This window comes from Oryctolagus cuniculus, chromosome 5, assembly GCF_964237555.1.
Source record: "Oryctolagus cuniculus chromosome 5, mOryCun1.1, whole genome shotgun sequence".
NCBI classification, from domain to species: Eukaryota; Metazoa; Chordata; class Mammalia; order Lagomorpha; family Leporidae; genus Oryctolagus; species Oryctolagus cuniculus.
The window spans coordinates 7431629-7455333 of record NC_091436.1 but is presented as its reverse complement, the minus strand read 5'-3'; the positions used below and the strand labels follow the sequence as shown (position 1 = coordinate 7455333).

Sequence of the window (23705 nt, the reverse complement as noted above, 5' to 3'; positions counted from 1 at the left end):
TTGGTTTGTAGAAACCCCCTTGGGAACCTACTGGTGGCTGAATACATAAATGCAGAAGGGGAGGTGTCCGGTGTTTGGAGTCAGGGGCAGAGTTTATACTTGGTCACCCACGTGTTCTTATCAGCGTGGGCACGGAGCCCCTAGAAACCTCAGCTTCCACAGCTGCCAGCGCGATGTTCTGACAGATACACCGACCCTGCCAGGGTGGTGCAGAGCTTAGCGAGGCTGGGGAACGGGAAGGGGAGGCTGTAGGGGAGACACCTGGACCTCTGTCATCCGTCTCAGTTTTTATGGCCCACTCGTCCACAGTGCAGCTGACTGGTGGTAGCTGCTATGCACTGACACTGCCGGGTGTGGACCCGGAGCAGAGCCCAGAGCACTCCGCCAGGGATCGCAGGCTTGGGGGGTCCTGACCTGGGGGACAGTAAGGAGACTGCACTTCTCTCACTTCCACCTCTCTCGGCAGGGCCCCGTCTGCCCTCTTCCATGTTGCTGGCATGCCCTTGACCCCTGAGTTCTTGGAGAGCCTGAGGTTGTCAGACCTTATTTTTCAGAAAGGAGTGCGGGGGAGGCGAGCGATCGATATGGGCATCTTAAATCTTTCATTTCTGATTTTCATAAAGGGATGCTAAAGGAGCCAGGCCGCTTCCTCAACTTGATTCCTGTATAATGGACGGGAGGAGACTTCCTAGAGAAATGCACCTAAGTGCTTCTGCCATGAATCATGTATTGCAGACAGACTTGCTGGCTCAGAGTGCCCGAAATAAGCTGCCTGGCAACATCCTTGTTTCTGAAATACAGCCACAAAGATTTGAAGTTCACGGACGGGAGCGATGCTTTTGGGGTCATCACGGACCGACCGGCTCGTCCTTGTAAAGTTTCACCAGTAACGGCGGATAAAACCCGAGGCAAAGCTTTCTCTCTCCCTCCCTTTCCCTCCTAAACCCAAAAGCTCAGGAATGAAAGATGCCTGGTGAGGCAGGGAGGTCCTTTCTAACTTCTCAGCCAAATCTTGGACACGGTTCCCTAAGTCATTCATACATTTATTTATCCATTGATAAGTTTATTCATTCATCAGGTTGCCCGTCCATGAAACTACTCACTCATTCATAAGTTAAAGTTCAATGAATCTGCGTGAAAGCAGCTTTACACATAATAGCATTCCATCAGACGCCCGAGCCCAAGCGCAGAGGACATGGCTAGCGTCCCTCTCTGAGTCTGAAGTGGGCACCACACCCGATTCAGGAAAGCCCTGGAGAAGCTCCCTCTCCTTGCACCCCTTACAGAACAGACACGCTCAGCTAGTGTTCGCTCATCCCATTCCCTGATACGATGTCACCTCCACGCTGGCAACTCCGAATTGTCGAGAGAAAGCATGAGCTGGAACAGCCCTAGGTTTCTCCCCCATTACCCTAAGCACAGGGTGGATGACCCGCCGATTTATTCTTCCCGCAATGCTGTGCAGATAAAGCCACATGACTGTTCTTCCAACTGTCACACCGTGTCAGCAGCATCAAGAGTCTCCTACAAACACTGGGATTGCACGAGGCGATCCATCAGCTTGGCGTGAAAACGACCACAAGGAAAGCAGATTACCTACTCATACCGAAGGGAGGGAGCTCAGACACTGAGGAACACAGAATTGACTTTTTTTTTTTTGAACAAAGACTCTTCCATTAAAATATAAATCCTTGAAAAGTAGGAGGAATCACTCACAAGGTGAGTCATGTACCCAAAGTCATGCATTCTGTGAAAGGCGATTTTCTCCCATTATCATAGTAATTCACATTCATTATACAAATCTGTAAATTTCTAAAATGTAGATTTTACCACCTAAAACAACCATTTTTGCTTTATTTTCTTCTCCTTTCTGGGTGAATATGCTTTTTTTTCCCTCTGCCAGATAAAACCATTGCAGAGGGGTTTTTATTTTTAAACTCAGCTGAGATCCAATGCCAAATCAATTTTCTATGCCCTTTTTGCAACCTTGGTGTGGGATCACATTCAATTTCCATAATGCAACATAATTACCCTTCTGGTGGTACCATAATTATTACCTTCTTGCCTCATTATGGTATCTTTGGGCTTCGTTCTCTGTCTTTTCAGGAATAATTAATACAGTGATTAGCGATGCTGAGCATAAAGCTCTCTCCCTTTTTTGAGTTGTGGGTTCTTTCTTTGGAACACATTCCCAGAAACGGGATGCCGGGGCTCCAGGAACAAACATTTTAAGGTGCTATGTGAGGATCGCCGGACCGCTTTCCAGAATGCTGTGTGGGTATATCCATTTAACAGGAAGACAGAGGCGCCCATTTCATCACATCTATTCTCATCTGAAAACACACACAGAGAACTACATAAGCCTCAGACGTAAAGGCCGTGTCTCATTTTAAAACACGCTACTCTGGATGGCCATGAAGTTGCATGATTTTTAACGCCTATCAGAACACGGCTTTGTCTTTCGGGACAGCTCTCTTCTCTGCTGCTCACGTCTCCTGCATGCTGATTTGCATGTACTCTTCATATACTCAGAGCATCATCTTATTCCATCTAGAGTAGCCAATTTTTACTGATTTGCTGGCATTTATGTTTAGCTTTTTGGAACTTTAAATTATTATAAAGCAAGAACGCTGATTTTAGGGCTGGCACCATGGCAGAGTTGGCTAAGCCTCCATTTGTGGCACCAGCATTCCATATGGGCGCTGGTTCAAGTCCCAGCTGCTCCACTTCTGACCCAGCTCTCTGCTGTGGCCTGGGAGAGCAGGGAAAGATGGCCCAAGTGCTTGGGCCCCTGCATCCATGTGGGAGACCAGAAGCAGCTCCTGGATCCTGGCTCCAGATTGATACAGCTCTGGCCATTGCAGCCATTTGTGGAGTGAACCAGTAGGCGGAAAACCTCTCTCTCTGTCTCTCCCTCTATCTGTAACTCTACCTCTCAAATAAATACATAAAATCTTAAAAAAAAAAAACAAACCACAGATTTCCTTCATAGTGCTTACGATTAAGCAGGTCTTCCATGTTTATGTCTTACCCTGCAGAAAACTGGTAAATATTCATGCATTTCATCTACTTTTTCTATATTTAATTATATATTTGAACCACTGGCTCAATCTAACATTTATGTTTGTTTCTGATCTCTGAGGATCTAAGTGGATTTATTTCTAACTATGTGGCCAGCAGTATCCGAGGCATTCAGCCAAAGACCTCTCCCTACCCACCGTTCACCCCACCATTGCCAACACAAAAGACCGACCAGCAGCAGAAATGAAAAGTGGAGCATGAACGCTGTCACTGCCCATCGCAGGGACAGGACGGCGCGGCCGCCCAGCTCGGGGTGTTTTCTTCTGCTGCCTGGCACTCTTGGCCTGAGCACCTGATGGCCGTCCCCCCTCTTGCCCTCAGTTCAGCCCTCTCTGTCACCAGTAACAAAGCGCAGGGGACAGGACCTTGGCCTTTGAACTCGGGAGCTCCCTTGCGCCCACACATTCCCCCATGGGAGAGGGGGAGCCAAGGGGACTGCAGAGCCCACATCCTGGGCTTCTCACCTCCCACTGAGACGGAAAAAAGCTCTGGGCACTCAGAAGGGCTTTGCTCCCCGACCCTGCACAGATGCACCTGCAGGAGGAACGAGGCAGAGAGGGGTCGTTTCAGTAAAGGGGCGCCTCCCCTGTTGGAGACCAGGGCACAGAAGGCCTCACTGGCAGGGGGCGTGCAGGTTTTAACTGAGACAGCCAAGGGCCAGAACTGGAAACACCCTGGGAGCGGGCAACGAGAGACCCTTGAGCACCTGCCTTGGAAGGACCGTGGCCTGGGACAGACAACTTCAGGCTTCGGGGACGCTGCCCAGACCAGGCTGGGCTCTGGCCACGGCAAAGGGAGAGTCCTCCTTCTACCCCAGACACTTGTTAGATTAAAGGATATTTTTGGTAAAATCAATGACATTCCACGGTGTTAATTCCCAAACACCGGGGAACGCCTTAACAAACGCAATGGGTTCTGTGTGTCCTGCCGAATCAGGCCTTGACTTTGGCCTCTGCTTTTAGCCGACCGGGTCCTCTGTGTCAAACGTTACAAGTTCCCTAGAAGTAATCATGAGGAATCAGGTTAAAAAAATAATAACTGCAAAAAAGTAACAGAGCCCAGAGACCTTGCTGCTTCTAAAAATGATTCTCTGAAGACCCACCTACAAGCCAGTAGGAGCAGCAAGGGTTGGGGGTGGAAAGGGCGGATGAGGGCCGCGAGCAGCGACGGACCAGGAATCCACAGTAGCACCAGCGCTCACGGCAGAAGACAACTCCTGCAACACAGAACAGCTCCCTCCAGGCTTGGAAAGTGGTCTGCACACTCAGTTGGCAAGCTTAGTTTTTAGCGTCTGAAATATTTTAAATAGAGAACCCACAGACTATGCCTCAGCGCACGGATAGCGTGTTGTATCTGCTCCATAAAAAAAAGTCCTAGATATGGAAGCTACTTCCCGATCTGAGGTTGAAATCACTGTGCTCCTGGGGACCGGCGCCGTGGCTCACTTGGCTAATCCTCTGCCTGCAGCTCCGGCATCCCATATGGGCGCCAGGTTCTAGTCCTGGTTGCTCCTCTTCCAGTCCAGCTCTCTGCTGTGGCCCGGGAGGGCAGTGGAGGATGGCCCAAGTGCGTGGGCCCTGCACCCCATGGGAGACCAGGAGAAGCACCTGGCTCCTGGTTTTGGATCGGCTATTTGGGGGAGTGAACCAATGGAAGGAAGACCTTTCTGTCTCTGTCTATAACTCTGTCAAATAAATTAAAATTTAAAAATTAAAAAAAAAAAAGAAATCGCTGTGCTCCCTTGTTTTTATTCTTCTATCAAACCTCTATGGATTCACAAAAACGTGCAAAGCATAACGCCCAAATGCTTTCATGACTGCCTTTTGATACTCAAAATGTTTTCGAAATTTTATATAGTGAGTGAGTCATGTTTAATTATGGAAGAGCATCCTTTTCTATGACTATACCAAAAATTAACCTCTCCCATCTTTTTTTTTTTTTTTTTTTTTTTTTTTTTGGACAGGCAGAGTGGACAGTGAGAGACAGAGACAGAGAGAAAGGTCTTCCTTTGCCGTTGGTTCACCCTCCAATGGCTGCCGTAGCCGGCGCGCTGCAGCTGGCGCACCGCGCTGATCCGAAGCCAGGAGCCAGGTGCTTCTCCTGGTCTCCCATTGGGTGCAGGGCCCAAGGACCTGGGCCATCCTCCACTGCACTCCCTGGCCACAGCAGAGAGCTGGCCTGGCAGAGGGGCAACCAGGACAGAATCCGGTGCCCTGACCGGGACTAGAACCCGGTGTGCCGGCGCTGCAAGGCGGAGGATTAGCCTAGTGAGCCGCGGCGCCGGCAACTTCTCCCATCTTGACGCCCCAGGCTTTTCCCTGCTCTGGAGACCACGGTGACGAACATTGCACAGGGGCCACTGTGCCATTCAAACGGCATTTCCAGTGGAATCAACACTCCGAGTGATGCTGTGGGTGCATGGCCCAATGGGAGACACTCGTGTTCTTTCTTACATGTCTCTGTGTGAACACTCTTCAAAAACTTCATGGAAAATGCCCATTATATTTTAACTCCATTTTTTCCATGAACTTGAAATACTCCTGTATCTTCTAATTATACTACCAGAGTATGTATCACTTGTTCAATATATTCAAGTTAAAAAACAGAGCTCAAATTTTACGTTGCATTTTTCAGATTACGGAAGTATGTTCATAAGTAACGCCTGATGTTGAAAAAAAGTTATAGGATTTATTAGTGTACCCATTTTACAGGTAGGAGAGAGAGGCTCAGGAAAGTATTAGAACTTGATTTGTTTGCCACAAACCCATTCAGTCTGCCTCCTCTGAGTCTGTTTTGTCTTGTGTCATTTCCATCCTGCCTTACAAAACTAGTTAGGGCATGAGATAGGCTGATCAGACACACCGAGAAAGATGAGAGTGAGTTACACACACACACACACACACACACACACTCACTCCCTCACTCACTCTGTTTAGGGAGCATCTACTGCACGCCATTAGCATCTTGCTTCATGGTCATGTTTGTCACACCTGTCACTTCTGTTCACAGTAACCCATAACCAAGACTTGGGAAATGAAGGAGAAAATGTACGCCTACAAAACCTCGAGGTACCACTTCATTTGGTCCCTCCCACGGGAAGGGGTGTGGTCTCCAAATCCTGGGCTTTCCAAAGTGACTTACAACTTCCTCCTTTCAGGCTTGGGCTTAGCTTTCCCAGTAATCTAATTCTCAAACATCAGTGCATGGTGACTCAAAGGAGAGGGAAATGGACTCACTCCTGGAAGTGTGTTTGGTTTCACAGGACTTCCTGCTTTCGAAGAAAGCAAATCCCAGCAGAGCGGAGAGTACAGGGAACACAGCCCTGGGCTCAGGAACCCTCACGCCCTAATGCCTCGAGAAAAAGTCTCTGCTCTGCCTGGGCGGAGGGTGGAGCCACGCCAGCCAGCTGCCGCTGCCTCCCAGTCCCTCTCCTCCGGGGACGCCCCAGGGCCAGGCAGTGACAAGCCCCTTGCAGTCTCCCTCTGGGACTGCAGGAACACAGCCAGCCTGCTGAGTGTGGCTCTGTCCTGTGCCACCTGCTCCTGCTCCCTAAGTCCCAGTCCTCTGCGTCTCCTTAGCCTCAGAGAAGGTCTTGGGAGAGAATGCGAACCCTGTGTGCTCACTGCTCAGCTGGGAGAGTCACCACAGGACCAGGCACTCACTCACACAGTCCTCCTGAGGGAAACACACCCCTCACACACCCACGATCATGGCAGCACTGCTCCTGACAGGGGGACACAGCCCTACCTAACATGCACCGGCTGACGCACGGACAGACACAGTGCGGTGCATCCGGACAGTGGAATATTACTCGGCCTCAACAAAGGACAGACCGACCTGTGCTACAACTTGGATGAACCTCAAAGTCACATGCAGCGAAAGCCATCGGTCACAAACGATCACACAGCGTGCAACTGTGTTCATGTGATGTGTTCAGACACAAAGCTGCGGAGACAGGCAACGTACGAGCAGCCCAGGACTGCAGCGGTGGGGTGTGGTGCACACGGGGTCTGTTTGCAAGGTGACAAAAACCCGTACATGCAGTGGTGCTGGCAGTCCCCTAGGAGGATATATTAAAAGCTGTGGAGTTGTAGACTCTGAATAGGTGAATTTTAGGGTACGTAAATTATGCCTCAATAAAGCTACTTGAAAGAAAAAAATATCATTGGCCCCAGAGGAATCAATACAAGCAGAGTAAGGTGACCACACACGTCCTGGTATGCCATCTCAGGGAAGGACAGGACACCCTGCACGGGGCAAGCTGTCCATGGCTGGGGGGGGGGTGGGGTGGGTAGCATGTCCACCAAAGCACCTGCAAGAAGCAAAATGAACCGTCCTAAACGGATACAGCGTCTGAGAGACGAGGGCACAGGGCCAAGTAGGGCTGGCCCTCACCCGTGATCCTGATTACAGCCAATGGCAAAGTCTGCAGGGAGGAGAGCTGGCCAACACCAAGTTTCCCAGGTCATCTCAAAGAGCCCAGGGAATCAACCCACAGCTCTTGCCCCCAACAGGAAGAATCACTAAGATCCAAGAACATCTTGAGTGGACCAAAGATGTTTCCCCCCTTCATGCAAGGCTGAGACCCAAGACCCTGTCAATGCTTCTTATGACGGCACACTAACGAAACAGATGGACCCGTGGGTGTTGGCTGCAGCAGACTCCCCGTGATCAGATTCCTAGGAAATTCAGGGCTCCAGTACCAGAGAAATGACACTCAAGCTACGAAATTAGCTGAGTGGTAGCCAATGGGAGCAGAGCTGACCCATGTGTCCTGGAGCAAGACCCGTGGGACAGCCGTGTCCAGTGGCTCCCCAGTCCCCAGCAGCCAGCACGGGCCCAGCACACAGGAGACCCGGATGAAGCGAGTTCATGAATGATATTTGGCAAATGGCCGAATGCTTGGTTTCTTTAATGCAATCAGTGGGAGATGAACAACGGAGAGACCAGAAAGTGTTGGGTAGGTTGGCGACACTGAAGTGTCCCATATTCTGTCCCCACTGGGAGACAAATGAGCTCACAGGACAGAAGCCGAGAACCAACAGGGCAGGAACTGATGGCAAGGAGCAGAAGCTGCAGGTCCAAGACTTGCAATCCTCAGATGGGCTCCTCTACCCCACCGGGGAGCCTGGGAGCACTGGAGGGGGTGGGAGGGTGGATCAAACCAGCCCTGGGTGGTGGGCCGAGCCCTTAGGCACCACCCAGCTGCACCTGTCCAGCCCACCAGGCCTCCCAGGGCAGGTCTGCCAAGACTCAACATTGGAGTCCTTTCTAGTCCCATGTCTGCTTGTAACTTTGCCTATGAGTATTCTTCAATTCCTAATTAAACTACCTACAACTTAACTATATGAAACGCCACTTTGGTCGGGACCCCGCTGTTTGGAGGTTTGGCTCTGCAAGTTGGGAAAATGGGTTTTCTTGGGATCAGGAGCAGAAACAACCAGATTTCCAAGCGCCGGAGGGGATGTGGGACGTTCCTAAAGCCATGGCTGTCACCCGTGAGTGGTTCTGCCCACCCAGAGACCAGGGGCAGAGGGGCTGGTACCTATAGGGTGCAGGCCAGGGATGTGGCCAAGCCTCCACACAGCAGGGCAGGGGGCAGCCCCCACAGCACATCCACGGCCACAAGGTTGAGAAGCTCCGCCCCCCAAAGAACGTAAGCCTGGGATGACCTGGCTGGGAGGCGCAGCATCGCCAAGGCCACCACCTGCTTGAGTTCATCTTTGCTCTGGGCTGGGACACCTGTTCTCTAGCTGCTCACCTCTGGGCTAGAACTGGTGCAGTTCCAACCCCGTGCCATCAACAAGCACCCAGTACTGAAACTGACACCAAACCGTAAAGAACAACTGTCACCGAGTGGAACCACGCAGCCAGAGAGAGCAAATGCCCTGTGAAGAATGGGGTGGAGGGCAAGGGTAAGGAAAACAGGCGGCAGGGCAGGGAAGTGGCAGCCGCGGGATCTCCTCTCAGCACAGCAGGAAAAGATGGACAGGGCAGGAAGGAGCCAGGTGGATCTCACACTGGGATCCAGGACCAAGCCCCGGAAGACGGCACGGATTCGACGTCGTGGCCCCGGCAACCCAGGAAGTTAACGTGCCTGGTGCGGACAGACACTTTAAAAATTTCATCAGCCTCGGTTAACCTCTGCCCACAGAGGACCCGCAGTCCCCGAGGAGCTCACGGAGCTGGGAATCCGACCAAGCCTGAGTCCTGGATCAATTCCTTCCTCCAGTCTCATCTCAGGGTCTGCCCAAGATGAGCATGGCAGTCGCTCCAGATAACGATCGGCCTTTCAACGTGGTGACGGGCGTGCTGAAAGTCACCGCAGCGACAGGAAGCTTGGCCTCCGTCCACCCACCCTCAACCTTGGGCACCGCCAGCAGCGGCCTCGCCCACTGCCCCAGAGCGGCTGCTCCGTGGGGCTGGGTCCTTAGGTCCATGTGGGCTTGGAGAGCCGTTCACAGCTAATTCAATGGCAGGACTACAGTGTCTCCCAGATACTTTGTTCCCAGGGAGCCTTCCCTCCCCACCACACTGGACCACAGTGGGGAACAAGGCACACTCCCTGAGAACTCCAGTAGTCTTAAAAACACAGCCTCCAGTTGTTTTCCAAGTTCTAAAAGCCCGTTCTCCCCCACAGCGCTTCTGCAGGGGTTCAGTGTTGTGGTGCAGCGGGTGAAGGCTGCGTCAAACAGCAGCCCTGGCTCAAGCCTCGGCTGCCCCACTTCTGTTCCAGCTCCCTGCTGATGGCCTGGAAAAGCAGAAGATGGCCCAGGTGCTTGGGCCCCTGCCACCCATGTGAGAGAACCGATTGAGGTTTCAGGCTCCTGGTTTTAGCCTGGCGCCCAGCCATAGCAGCTGTGGCCATTTGGGGACTGAACCAGTGGACTGATACTCACTTGTTCTCTCTTGCTAACTTTACATTTCAAACAAATAAAATAAGTCTTAAAAACAAAAACAAAAAGGCAGCAATGGAAGACACATAAGGGGCAGGTCTACACGGTAGAAATCCGTTCAGTCTTCAGAATCAGTCAATACATTTGTGCTGAGCAATGGGTTCTGTGCTAGGCGCTGGGGGCAGACTGAGGACACAGCAGGGTGACACATGAGGGCACAGGGCAGCAGAGCCAGGGCTCTGGGAAGCAACGGTCTGGGTTCAGATCTCAGCCCTACAATTTCACGTCTCTCAGTCTTGGCAATTTTTATCTGAAGAATGGGACACGATCATACACACATCCATCTGCCAGTTCATTCACTCAACAAATCCAGCCGAGTATCCTATCTCAGGCACTGTCTACTGTAGATGCAGCAATAGACAGGAAACGAGTTCTTTCCCAAAGAAGCCCAGGAAGTGGCAGGGAGACACCATGTGGAAACAGCCCCTTAAACCGGTTGGGTTTGTTGTGAGGACAAAATGACTCCCTGAATGTGAAGTCTGTAATATGACAGGCTGGCTCCAGTGCCGCAGACGCCTCTGCAGGTCACCTGTCACCCCCACAACCTCCTGCAAGAGGTTTAAGTTCCAGCTTCAAACTCCCATGAAATCCATAATGCATCTCTAGGCTAGTAGGCGCTTACAGAGGAAGAGCCATGAAAAAGCTTCCATGTCGAGCCCAAGCAGAAGCGAGACGCTGATCTCAATGAAGATTAAAAGGACAAAGACAACAGAGAACTTGCTAGAAGTTTTCTCCCATGGTCAGCCAAGCAGAGGCCCATGGCTCTCCCTGTGAACTCTATCATGCTGCCCACGTAACCTCCAGGATGAAGGCAGAAACCCAGGGGGATGAAGCAATTCCAGGGGGGAGGGGGGGCGCTATGTACATCAGGCAGCAGGCAGCATGGGGCTCTGCCGTCTTCTCTGTGGGTATCCAGGCTCCGCTGGCCTCGCGTAAATGGCTCTACCCATGGCACATGGCTAGAAGCAGGCACTGAAATTCACTCATTTTGTGGGAACAACACATGGACTTGCAGCACATTCTGGAAAATAAGCTCCAAACAACATGAAGACATCCTGCAAACCAAAGGGCACATAATTTTGATGCAAGTAGGAATTTTCTCTATAAAAACACTCCATCTGGGGGGGAGCTGCAGACCCTGGGTGCCTACAAATCGCTTACTGTAAGTGGGAACCTCGAGAGGTTATCACATGCTGCCTGCTCTTCCAGAAAGAGAACACACGTCTAGTCCTCCACTCCAGGGTGAGAGTCCCACTTCTCCCCATTTTGTTCATTTCGAAATGCTTGCCACCTTTATGTTCAACCAATGTAGAAGACACACATAAATCATGGACAACAGCCAGCGGCTACTCACTTGGGCCCTCTGGCCAGCATGTTCTGCACATAAAATCATTTGCTGAAAGAAGTATCAGCTGTCATTAGCCAGCAAATGCAATACCCTCTGGTTTAAGGGCTGCTTTGGGAAAGAACGTGTTTCCTATTACTGTATCTAGAATATTTAGTGCCTGAGACATGATACCTGACACTGTTGAATCAAAGACTGCCAGTGGGAGGGAAGGAAGGTAGGCAGTGGGTGTGAGGAAGGGAGGGAGGCACGGAAGGAGGGGAGGTGATAGGAAGCCGCTACACAAACCAGATAGTAGCAAAGTGAAGACAAAAACCAGCTAGGTAGAAAATCTAGATACATTCTGGAAATCAGTGTTCCCTAACAATGTTCCAAAAAACTGCTCTTGCTTTTAGATGCTTTCTCTTATTGCATCATTAGCAGAAAATGGAAATCACCCAGGCCCAGAATTTCCCTTCAAAGCTCTTCATGGGCTTGGAAACAGTAACTAAACTGTATCTCGTTTTGCTCACCATGGAGTCCGTAACAGATACATAAGTATTTGTTCAAAGAGCAAGTGCAAACTCGAAGCTTCCCCTTTCCCACGACCTTGACAGAGTTGGTGGATCCCCCTAATCTACACGAAAGCCCACCGTCAGAACTCCACCTGCTTCCCCAGCTGAGTCCTGTCTTAGACCAAGCCTGCCCAGTCAGAGCCGTCCAGGCTCTGGGTAACATTAGGTGATTACTAAGCCAGACTCGGTCGTAAGATTCTCCAAACATTTAGGTATCAAAACCACTCAGAAACGTGCAGGCTGCTGCTGTTCAGGCCCACCAGGCCTCCATTCAGAATACAACAGATTGTGGGGCCAGCGCTGCAGCGCCGTGGGTTAAGCCTTGGTCTGCAGCACCAGCATCCCATATGGGTGCAGGTTCAGACCCTGGCGGCTCCACTTCCGATCCAGCTCCCTGCTACGGCCTGGGAAAGCAGTGGAAGATGGCCCAAGTCCCTGGGCCCCTGCACCCTCATAGGAGACCCAGAGGAAGCTTCTGGCTTCTGCCTGGTAGAGCCCCAGTCATTTCGGGCATGAATAAGTAGATGGAATATCTCTCTTTCCTCTCTGTGTGTGAGTCTAGCAAATAACTAAATAAATCCTTAAAAAAAGAAAAACAGATTGCATGAAATGCTTCATGTTCACCAAATGCTCATCTAAGCACCCCACAATGTAAAACAACAGCAACGAAGAAATTATTAGGATGACGTCGGGGGCAAGTTGTGGTTTCCTCGCCCCACGTTTCTTGCTTACAGTCTGGTTTGAGGCTGACCTCTAGTTTATGAGTTTCAGCTAAACCAAAGTATTGGGTTAGGAAGGGGCCTGCCTTCTTTGCAGTCTCTCTTCTTTCTCCTCCTGAGCTTCTCTCTACTTGTTTTCAGCCATCATAAAGTGCCTGCTCTGCTTCCACACAGGAGACCGCCCTCCCCGTGTGGGGCAAGAACCCGCCCCAGCAGCCTTTTCTTATCACTCATCTCCTATCTGACACTCCCCAGCCCTCTCTGCTTGAAGCCCTGGCTTCTCCCCTTCACAACTCCTGCATCCTCAGGCTCCCTCCTGGTCTTCTTCCAGCCACACCTGCCCACTCATCTTCGCCGGCCCCGGCCACCTTCCCTCCAGCCGAGAGCTCCTCCACACTCTGCCACCTTGTCTGGAGGGTTTCTAAACTTGACACCACAAACCAAACCTTCCACTTTCTTTGCCAGCCTCCTAGCAGCTGGGTCACAGCCCCTCGCAGACAGCCAAGCCCCTCTAAGTCATTCCCACGGTGTCACCTCCAGCGCCCCCGCAGCTCCAGTGATCGTCCCCAGGGTAAGGTGGATTAGTTCAATCTCTACTGAGGATCTAAACACCAGAAAACGGCTTTTCAGTTTGCTTGTTTTTCTCTCCTGGACTATGCTTCCAAAGGTTTCTGGCTACTTTTCCTTTGAATTCCATCCCAGTAGGTCTTCTGTCGTCCAGCAACTTGCGAGTGCTCCAATCACAGGCTCTGACTTGTACCAGAACTAATTGCAAATGTAGCGCTTACAACCCAACCACCTCTAAGAATCTTCTCTCATTTTCAAAATGAGAGCTGCATTGTTTTAATTAATTCTTCCCATGCTTTATGCCTCTAAAGTAAGTCTCCGACTCCATTCAGCTGTGGCTAGTTTCGTGCTGCACTACCAGTGTTGCAAATGAAATGCCTCAGACCTTCCGCACAGGGCTGGGTTTTATAGGACATAGCAAACAGCAGCTTAGGACAAGGATCTCAGCAAACAGAACCTCCCAAGTGCACCGTGCCTTCCTACTTACCCATGTCTGGTCTACTGAGGTATCTCAGCACATTTTTGGCTTTATTAGGTAAGGGCTAAGCGACCTTCACAAATCTTTATCCAAAATCACAGATAACTTTAAGAACCAAGGATGAGTTACTGATCTATCGGACAAAGGCTAATTCTGGCAATCTGAGATGCTCGTCTAGAGAATGGTACCCAAGACCAAAGACCTCCTCAGACGCACTAAATAAAAACAACTTAATCGGCACCTGTGAACCAACTCATTTGGTTGGCATTTTTCTAGGTGATGTGTTATTTGATTCCAATTACCTTTACTTTTCCTTATTGCTAAGTAGGTAATGATTTTCTCTTATTTCATGTATTTTTTTCTGATCAATTTTTTTCCCTATAGAGAAAGAACTTCAAGAGGCTCTAGGAGTTTTAAATTAGGATTTCTGATCGACTCCTGTTCTGAGTACCTCCCCACTTCCTCACACACACTTGCAAACATATACACACCACACATGCATGCACACACATGCTTGCAAACATACACACATGCAGGCACACATGCTTGCAAACATACACACAACATACATGCATGCACACACACAAAACACATGCTTGCCAACACACACACACACACACTTCCTCCCCCGTCTCAAGACACTTTTTCCGTCTGAGGTTGGCTGACTAATCCTCACAGCTGGGTGAAGTCCCTGCCTGTGCTGGGAGAAAGCGGCCAGGGTGGGCAACCCCTGGGGCAATTCCATTTGCTCCTGTAAGTCGGCAGCCGAGCGGGGACTCTGCACAGCGGGGCTGCACGCACAGCCGGGGCCCCGCCTGTCGGGGTGCGCTCTCCCCCAGGTCTGCGCCTTCACTGCCAGGGCCTCCTATGGAGAACCCAGCGCCCTTCCCCACCCTGGCGGCATCCTCATCCCCCTCGCCTCTAGAAACGGGTGTGTTTGTCTGGAAAACGCACAGCGGCCACTCACACCCCCCCGACGCCCAGACCCCAGACGTCCACAGCCAAGCAGCCCTGTCAGACTTCCTAGACGTGAGCACCGATTCCGGGGGGGCAACAGTCAGTCAATCAGGAGGGAATCACAAACACACGTTTCCCTGGCAACTCCCTTCCCCCCGCCCGTACGCCCGCGATAGGGAAAAACCAACAGGACGGTGAGGAGGGGGTGGCCGCCGGGCCACGCGGGGCTCCAGGCAGGGTGGAGGGGCCGGGGCCGCGCGAGCCCACCCGCGCCCGCACAGCTGCGGTTGCCCCGGGAACGCCGGAGCGCGGGGAACGCGTTGCAGGACACGAAAGGGAGCGGCGAGCCGCCTCCGAGACGCGCAGGGTCTCCGCAGCCCCGGCCCCCGCGCACACGGCGCTCCGAGCCCGGGAAGGACCGCGCGGGGGCTGCGGCGCGGCGCAGCCCGAAGCCCCCCGGCGCCCGCCAGCCCGCGCCCGCCCAGCGGCCCCGCAGCCGCTCCCAGAGCCGCACCTACCTCCCTGCGGGCAGCCGGGCGCACGGACAGGCGAGCGAGCGCTGCGGGCGGCCGGCTCGCGCGGAAGCCGCCCCTCGTTTATAGCGGCGCGAAGTCCGCCGGCGCCGGCGAGCGGAGGCCAGACTCCACCCAAGGGGTGGGCCCTTCGGGGAGGAGAAGGGAAAAAAAAAAAAAAAAGTGGTCCTCAGCTGACGTCTCTCCCCACCCATGTCACTTCCTTTTAAAGCTGCGACGGAGCCGCTCGGGGCTGGCAGGCCGCCGCGGTCGGAGGCGCTCCTGCTTCGCGCCCGGGGAGCGGAGCCGGCGGCCGGGGCGCGGCGCCCTGGACCCCGTCCCCGGCGGGCGGGCTGCGATGGGGATCCCGCCGGGGGACTACCCAGCCCCGCCGCGGGGGAGGCTGCGTTTCTTCCCCGCCTGGCTGCGCGCTCCCGGGCTCCCGGGCGGTGCCGCCAGCCCCGCAGCACGTGCGCGCGGTCAGGTGTCGGACCCAGCAGAATAGTCGCCGCTTTGGGAGCCAGCGTTGTTCCTAGAAAACACGCGTTTCCTCCCCAGGTCGGTGCAGGGCGCGCGCCGCTCCCGCGCTGATCGCCTCGGCCGCGGGGCCCACGCCGTCGCCGCCCTGCGGGCTCGGGGTCTGCGCCCCGCCTTGGGGCAAGGAGCCGCCGAGACCCGCGCCGTGCGCGCTGCGGGCGTGCAGGGGCGCGCGGGGCCCCGGGCGGCCGAGAGAGAGTGGAGACCCGCGGGTCCGGGGCGTCCGCGGCCGACCAAGGGACGGGCACAGAAAATCCCCGGGGGCATCCCGGTCCCCGGGTGTCCCCCGGTGTCCGCGTGAGCGATCCGCGCGCCTGTGGGAGGCGTTTCCCACCGCCGCGGCCATTTCCCATCGTCCTCTCTGAAGTGTCCCCGTGGCCTCTTGCACCCACGTTGTTCCCTGGTTTGGTGGAGCCTGGGCAGAGGTTTGCCAACAGAGTAGGGCGTTTTTTCTTAGCTGGATTTTTGAAGGGGAATTTATTCAAAGCTTAACACGTTTTATAAATTCATGCCCCGTGTGCTGTCAGTACAGTCCATGGTTTCAAGGGAGTAATAGGAAATTTAAAATTTTCACGATTCCAACTCTGATCATATCTTAATACCTTAATATGCAGTTATTATGGTTATGATTTTTATCATGCTTATTTCTGCTGACACTTTGTCCACCTAGAAAGTGTCTCCATTATCTCACTTAGTTGAGAAGTGTGGAAGAAAAAAATCGGTTGTAAAATTTAAAGCGGAAACAAGACACTCCTGGGTAAAGATCCTTTGCGCGTCTTTCATAGTCCCGTTAAGAGTCCACCCTTAGTATAGATGCTGGGTTCTGTCTAAACGAGGACTGGGCCATAATCCAACAGTTCAGATCCACAAGTGTTTGTGGAGTGTGTGTGCTGGTTGCTAGGTACACAAAGACGTGGATGAGGTCTCGCATTGCCCAACAGTTGCCCAGAGTGCCCAACGACTTACATGGGAAAGAGACAGATGAGAAGCCAGTGCCTCAAGTGTTAACAGGGTTCACAGAGCAGAAGAGGGGTTATAGTAGGGCTGCTTAGCTCACAGCGAGCTCTAAAAGGAGACAGATATTGTCAGAAAGCAAATATGGGTTGAGCATCCCTCATCAAACACTGGAAATCTGAAAGGATCCAAAGTTGAATCGTTTTGGCCTCCAACCTGATGCCACCAGTCGAAAAGTCCACATCTGACCTCACGACAACTCACAGACAAGAGGCAGGCGCACGGGAAATAGTGTATAAATTCATCTTCAGGCTGTGTGCATGAGGCATGTGTGAAACATCAATGAGTTCTGTATTTAGACTTGAGTCTTTCGTCCATGATACCTCCTTATGCACTGGTTTATGCAAATATTCCAAATTCTGAGAAATCGAAAACCCTCCTGGTGCCAAAAATTTCAGGTCATACTAAACCTGTAAGTAAAGAGAGAGGAAACGAATTTAGATGGAGACACAGGCATGAACTGGCCACTCAGCAAAGGAGGCATAGGGAGAAAAATAAACAAAAAGAGATGCAATGACATAAAAACCCAGAGGTCAGGGCACCAATGGCCTGCCCGCTTGTCAAATGTTCAAAAAACCGCAGTGTGCAAGGTCAGGAGAATGGCAGCAGTGGCTTCCTCTTCTCTTGTTAGCGATGGCAAATTGACACGATCTCTGAAATTCAACGTAACAAGATTTCTCCAGACCCTTTAAAAGGCTCATGCTCCTTAATCCAATAACTCAGCTCATTAGAATCTATACCAAGGAAATCAGCAGAGACAAATTCCAAGATGCAGGGACTGTGTGTTCATCTGAGCCATCTATGAACAGTAAAGCTGGAAACCATCTCAATGTGTCTGAAGCGGCTGGTGTGCTGTGTACACGGTGGGGTGCTCGTACAATGGGCCCCTCTACAACAACTTTTCTTGCTTTTGAAAGACAAGGGCACTTTCATGATGTAGTGAGTGGAGAGGGAATTACTGGAGTATTTGTGTATTTCAATCAACTCTGGTTGACTTTTAAAGCTATGTCATATATAAAGATACACCAAAAGTTTCATGGAAAATCAAATTAAAAGATAAGTTTACTTTGGTGTATAACAATTTTGAAATCCATGAGTATGAGAGGTCTTTAAAAAGTTTCATGAGAGGCTGGCGCGCTGGCTCAACGGGTTAACGCCCTGGCCTGAAGTGCCAGCATCCCATATGGGCACTGGTTCAAGTCCTGGCTGCTCCTCTTCTGATCCAGCTCTCTGTTGTGGCCTGGGAAAGCAGAAGATGGCCCAAGCCCTTGGGCCCCTGCATCCGTGTGGGAGACCCGGGAGAAGCTCCTGGCTCCTGGCTTTGGATCAGCGCAGCTCCAGTTGCTGCGGCCAATTGGGGAGTGAACCATCGGATGGAAGACCTCTCTCTCTCTCTCTCTGCCTCTCCTTTCTGTGTAACTTTGACTTTCAAATAAATAAATAAATCTTTTTTAAAAAAGTTTCATGAAATGCGTATTGAAAAGAAAAAGTAGGGGTGATGCTGTGGCACAGAGGATTAAACTGCTACCTGCAGCCACCAGCATCTCACGTGGGTGCCAGTCTGAGTCCCGCTGCTCCACTTTTTTTTTTTTTTTTGACAGGCAGAGTGGACAGTGAGAGAGATAGACAGAGAGAAAGGTCTTCCTTTGCCGTTGGTTCACCCTCCAATGGCTGCCGTAGCCGGCGCGCTGCAGCTGGCGCACCGCGCTGATCCGAAGCCAGGAGCCAGGTGCTTCTCCTGGTCTCCCATGGGGTGCAGGGCCCAAGCACCTGGGCCATCCTCCACTGCCCTCCCGGGCCACAGCAGAGAGCTGGCCTGGAAAAGGAGCAACCGGGACAGAATCTGGCGCCCCGACCGGGACTAGAACCGGGCATGCTGGCGCCACATGCTCTACTTCTGGTAAAGCAGCGGAGGATGGCCCAAGTGCTTGAGCTCCTGTCACCAACATGTTAGACCCAGATGAAGCTCCTGGCTCCTGGTTTCAGCCTGGCTGATGTGGCCATTTGGGGAGTGAATCAGCAGACACAAGACCTCTCTCTGTCTCTCTCCCTCTTTCTGTATAACTCTGCCTTTCAAATAAAATACATAAATCTTAAAAAAAAAAAAAAAAGAAAAACTACAGAGGAATAGAATAGTCAAATGCTTTTATACCAAAAAAACTCCTTATTTTTTATTTCCTTTTTCTGTGAACTTTTTGAAGTACCCTCATTCATGTTTTTAACATTCAATGTACTCTTCATGTTGTCTTTTTACTATTTCAGTCATTAAAAGTGCACTCAAAGAGGTTTAACATTAGCTACCATCGAGGGAAGTGCAGAGAGAACCTAAACTAAACGTCCTTGCTCACCAATGATATTCCCCGAGCAATTCCCCAAAGATTAACTTGTAGAATTATTTGTAGAACCTTCGGTGGAGCAGCTCTTAATGCATCTTAATCCTGAATTTGCTGTCAAAAATCGTTCTCAGGATTCACTTAGCTCCTTCCCCGCAGGCTTCCCCGCGTCAGTCCAGCCTGGCTGGGGATGGCTCCAGAAAGTCTCCACTCCCCTCCTGAACCTAGGCAATGAGTAAACTTGAAATCACAGGGTGCGGGAGCAAGTCAACCCGGGTAGAAGGAAGGAACGCGAACCAATTCGTGTCCACTGCCAGCAGCAAGAGGAGAATAAAAGACAAGCTATCACACGACCAGCCCTGAGCCTGCGGGATCAGGTGAAGGGAGATCACCTCACTTGGAGAGAGATCTGTTGGCATGCTTTCCCTTGATGGGATTGTGTGATTTGCTAGGAAAACAAAATGAGAGGTACACGCTACATCTATACACAGAAAAGTAGAGCAATTCTCATTATCTAAAGCAAACATTTGCTGCTATCAGTCGTTGACATAACACTTCGCTTTGTTTGGCATCCATGAAAGCTCCCGGCATGAGCGCCCCTTAGAGGTCAACCACAAGCGAGTGAGGAGCTGCACCACTGGCCCAGACCTGGCAGAGGCTCGGGTCCCGCCCAGTGCGTGCCAATCGACAGCCTCTCCAAGGGACTGATGTGCACGGTAAGGTCTGGGGTTGCCTGTCCGAGGTTGTAAAACTCACAGGAAACAGCCGATGTAGAACCGTGGGTGAAAGATTCTTAGCTAATTCTTCCTACTGCTTTTCTTAAGATTTGAGATGAAAAGCACGTCTAAGAAAATTCACTGATTAAAATGGCAAAAAGAGAATTATTAAACTCATGAGCATTCTATGAAGGGACACAATTAAAATGCCTTCTATGTGTTTTGAATTTCTGCAGAGTTTTACCTTCCCCTACCAGTAGCCGTGGTACCCGACAACTGTCAGACCAGGTGAGGGGTATCAATTCTCCAGGATCACGTCTGATCCTTGGTTTCAGGACGAAGCCAGGTGGCTTCCGTGAACCTGAGCTTCCAGCTTGGTTTGCAGGACAGGTGGCCAAACGGGGCAGGATCCCAGCTGGCCTCCCGCTTGCTGCTCTTGCCCTCCTCCCATGCACTCCTTGCTCCTCGGCCTTTGCAAAAGCAAGCTTTGCAAAATCAGTATGAGACTGTACCTCTGTCCTCTCTGCCTTCGGGTGCCGGGAGGGTCCCTTGTGTCCTTATCATAAATTTCTACCATTAAGCCAGCTTCGTTACTTGCAATAAAATCCTAATTCTTAATGATTTTTGGAGCCTCACTTTCCTATCACAAAATTCATGGGGCGGGGGGCAGGTGGCTGTGATATTTAAATGAGGTGGTATGTGTGAAGCACTCAAAAATGTGCCAAACTGGAAGGTGGTCATGTTCTCCCCCTCGTCACCCCCTCCGTCAACGTGAGGGTGCCTTCGGGTCCGTTGTTCTAGTTGGCCTTCCTCTATCTGGAGTCCAGATCCTTTTATTCCGTAGCTTACGAGTGTCCTTGTTCAGATACTCCGAAGGTATCTCAAATTGAGCAAGCCAAAAACAGATCTTTTGGGTCCAACTCGGCCAGTTCTCTGGAGTCCCACATCCAGGTTTCTGGTGGAACCGGTTCAAGTTATCTCTGACTCTCCTATTTCTTTGGCTTCTCTCTTTCCAGCCCATCCTGTCAATTCTCATCTCAAAAATATTTATGAGTAGGACTTTCCTCTCATGCTGATGTAGCGCGGTTAGGCCAGGCCCCTGTCATTTTCTCTTGGTTGTCGTCAAGGAAAAAAAAAAAAAAAAAAAAACTCTCTTCACCTTTCTTTGAAGCATGAAAGTCAAATTCCTTCGAGTTCCGTGCAAGACCCAGGCCAGCCAGTCCTGCTTCTCTCCCAGCGTGCAGCACTCGCCCGTTCCCACACTTTCCCGGGGACCACCCTCCCCCAGCCCCTCCAGACTAGCTCTCACGCTCCCCAGCGCAGCCACTTTGAGAGGCGGAGCTGACTTCTGTTCCCGCCCAGTGATGCACTGAGCCCTTGGATGTAAGTGGCTGTTTGATGTTTATTCCCTAGCATCACGTGAGGGTGAGATCCTCATTGGAAAGATCTGGCACAATACGCTTGCACGAGTGCTCGCTGGAGGAATCCCCGTTGGTGTCACCTTTTGCCATGGTGTTTGCTGGTGAATTTCCGGCCGTAACTCAGGTTTCTTCTTAGGCATCCTTTTTTACCTTGGCTTTCAGATATTATAAATGCTTTAAAGAAAAAGTCTTCACTCCTTGCAGTCACCTCCCACATTCTCCTTTACCACAGCCTCTGCTCGTGTGCATTTTATTCAGCTACAGTCACAGTAGATCGACATTTTTACCTTGGGATTTCCTTATAGTTGTCATGTTCTTGATGTTTCAAACATCCTGCATGCTTAGTATACAAGAATTTCCCCAATCCTCCTCCTCGTGGACGCTGGATGCTTCCTGCCTTCGCCCACTCTGCATCATTCATCCTCTGCCAGCACCGCTCTGCGTATTGTGCACTGAGTATTTTCTATCAGACACCAGTGTCTTCTGTTTTATAAAGAAGTCGTCCGAAGCTTAGTTGTGCTGAGCCACTTTCTCCAGAAAATAGCAGAAGCAGTGCTCAGGTCAGGTGTGCCTGACGCAGGAGACGGGGGTCTCAGCTGTGCCTCAGCCCAAGATGACAGCAAACTCTTGGTCTTATTCTGGGTGATGTCCGAAGATGAAGTCCCATGGGAAGTGGGTTTTGTGACTCATTCCACAAATTCTCGAATTTCCTGACAGCTTCTTGCGCATAACTATCATTTCTTAATACCCAAAGTGTGTTTTGGAAGTCTCACAATTGTAAAGAATATCAACTTTAATTTTTGTATATTGCATGTGAAGTTCAAGTTCTCATTTTTATTTCTTTCTGTGTGAAACCTATTCTTATCCACTGTCTTTATACCTACAATTTTGGTATCTATCATTCACACAAAATTTTTAAAAATTTGTTGATCTGATTCATGTATGATTTCAATTGTTTCAATACACATTTGCATTTTCCAAATGGTTTTCCTACGATTGTTCAAGTTCTTATTTATTTTTTGTATGTGGTGAAAGGTATTTAAAAGATTTACCAAATTGCCACCCTGGCCTGCCATTTTGAAATGAATTTTTCTTTGTTTTAAGTGTGGGCTTTTAAAGAAAGCACGTGTGGGTTCAGGTCCTGGCCATGGACGAGACTAAGGCCACGGCAGTCTAAGGTGGCCCTTTCCCAAGAGGGACGCATTCTCCCTGCCTCTCCAGGGCTCAAGAACAGAAGGCAAAGAAGGTAGGGCAGTCTGGGGCTCCCCTGCCCCCTCTCCACTCTGGAATCTGCGCTGGAGGTCTTGAGCCTTCCCCACGCCAAAGCTGCTGGACTTCGAGGGTCAGTGGGGCTGCTTCTGTAGGGGCTGAGTGGCCAGGGGTCATGGGACAGACCTGGAGCAAGTGGCTGAGCCAAGGGAGACAAGCAGCCAAGTGGGTGCTGACCCAGCCAGAGCGGAAGAGAAAGGAGCCAGCCTCAGGGAAGACGCAGGGGAGAGGCGCTGCTGGTGGCCTGTCTGCAGGCCAGCGCTGACACCGCATCCCTGCGGGGAGTGGAGAGTTTCCCAGGTGCCTCTTCCACCTGGACTGCACGAGGCTGGATGTTGCCGTTTCTTCCTGGCTGTCTTGACTTGGCATCGGCACTGGAGGAGAGGCCTGGAGTGGTTCCTGTGGTCGCCCTGCTTGGCCTCGGGTTCTTCAAACCCTGCTAAGACACTCCCTCTGTGCAGCCACACAGCCGAGCTGGTGGGCTTCGTCCTCACCTACTGCCCTCCACTGTCAGCGCCTGGCCTCCCGCAGCCTGAGCCTGGGCAGGCAGGAGGTGAGATCCTGGGCGCGAGAGCCTGGGGCTGCTCCACCCTCCTCCTTGCACTAGCACACATCTGTGCGTGGCACCTGTGCGTGGTTTGGTCCTTGTCTTCCCAGACACCAGATGAGCCTGCATGGGGTGCCTGAGGTGACAGCTGGTCCAGGGGAGCCCGCACAGGTGTGTGAGGTGACAGCTGGTCCAGGTGAGCCCTCACAGGTGTGTGTGAGGTGACAGCTGGTCCAGGGGAGCCCGCACAGGTGTGTGAGGTGAGAGCTGGTCCAGGTGAGCCCTCACAGGTGTGTGAGGTGAGAGCTGGTCCAGGGGAGCCCTCACAGGTGTGTGAGGTGACAGCTGGTCCAGGTGAGCCCTCACAGGTGTGTGAGGTGAGAGCTGGTCCAGGTGAGCCCTCACAGGTGTGTGAGGTGACAGCCAGTCCAGGTGAGCCCTCACAGGTGTGTGAGGTGACAGCCGGTCCAGGGGAGCCCTCACAGGTGTGTGAGGTGACAGCTGGTCCAGGTGAGTCCTCACAGGTGTGTGAGGTGAGAGCTGGTCCAGGTGAGTCCTCACAGGTGTGTGTGAGGTGACAGCCGGTCCAGGGGAGCCCGCACAGGTGTGTGAGGTGACAGCTGGTCCAGGTGAGCCCTCACAGGTGTGTGAGGTGAGAGCTGGTCCAGGTGAGCCCTCACAGGTGTGTGAGGTGAGAGC

At 51.7% G+C, this 23705-nt stretch overlaps 1 protein-coding gene across 2 annotated transcripts in view; it reads right to left on the bottom strand.

The window, feature by feature from the left end:
• Positions 1-15335, bottom strand: part of AGPAT4 (1-acylglycerol-3-phosphate O-acyltransferase 4) — a 98643-nt gene extending 83308 nt beyond the window's left edge. The window contains exons 1-2 of one of the 2 annotated variants that reach the window (XM_070074596.1): positions 15176-15297; positions 2058-2333 (exon numbers count right to left, since the gene is read on the bottom strand). In XM_070074596.1, coding sequence (XP_069930697.1) covers positions 2058-2227 — 170 coding nt within the window. In that variant the 5' untranslated portion in view covers positions 2228-2333; positions 15176-15297. Of the gene's footprint in view, positions 1-2057; positions 2334-15175 lie in introns of both variants that reach the window. The other variant, XM_051855176.2, reaches the window with a different exon arrangement.
• Positions 15336-23705: the final 8370 nt, after the last annotated feature.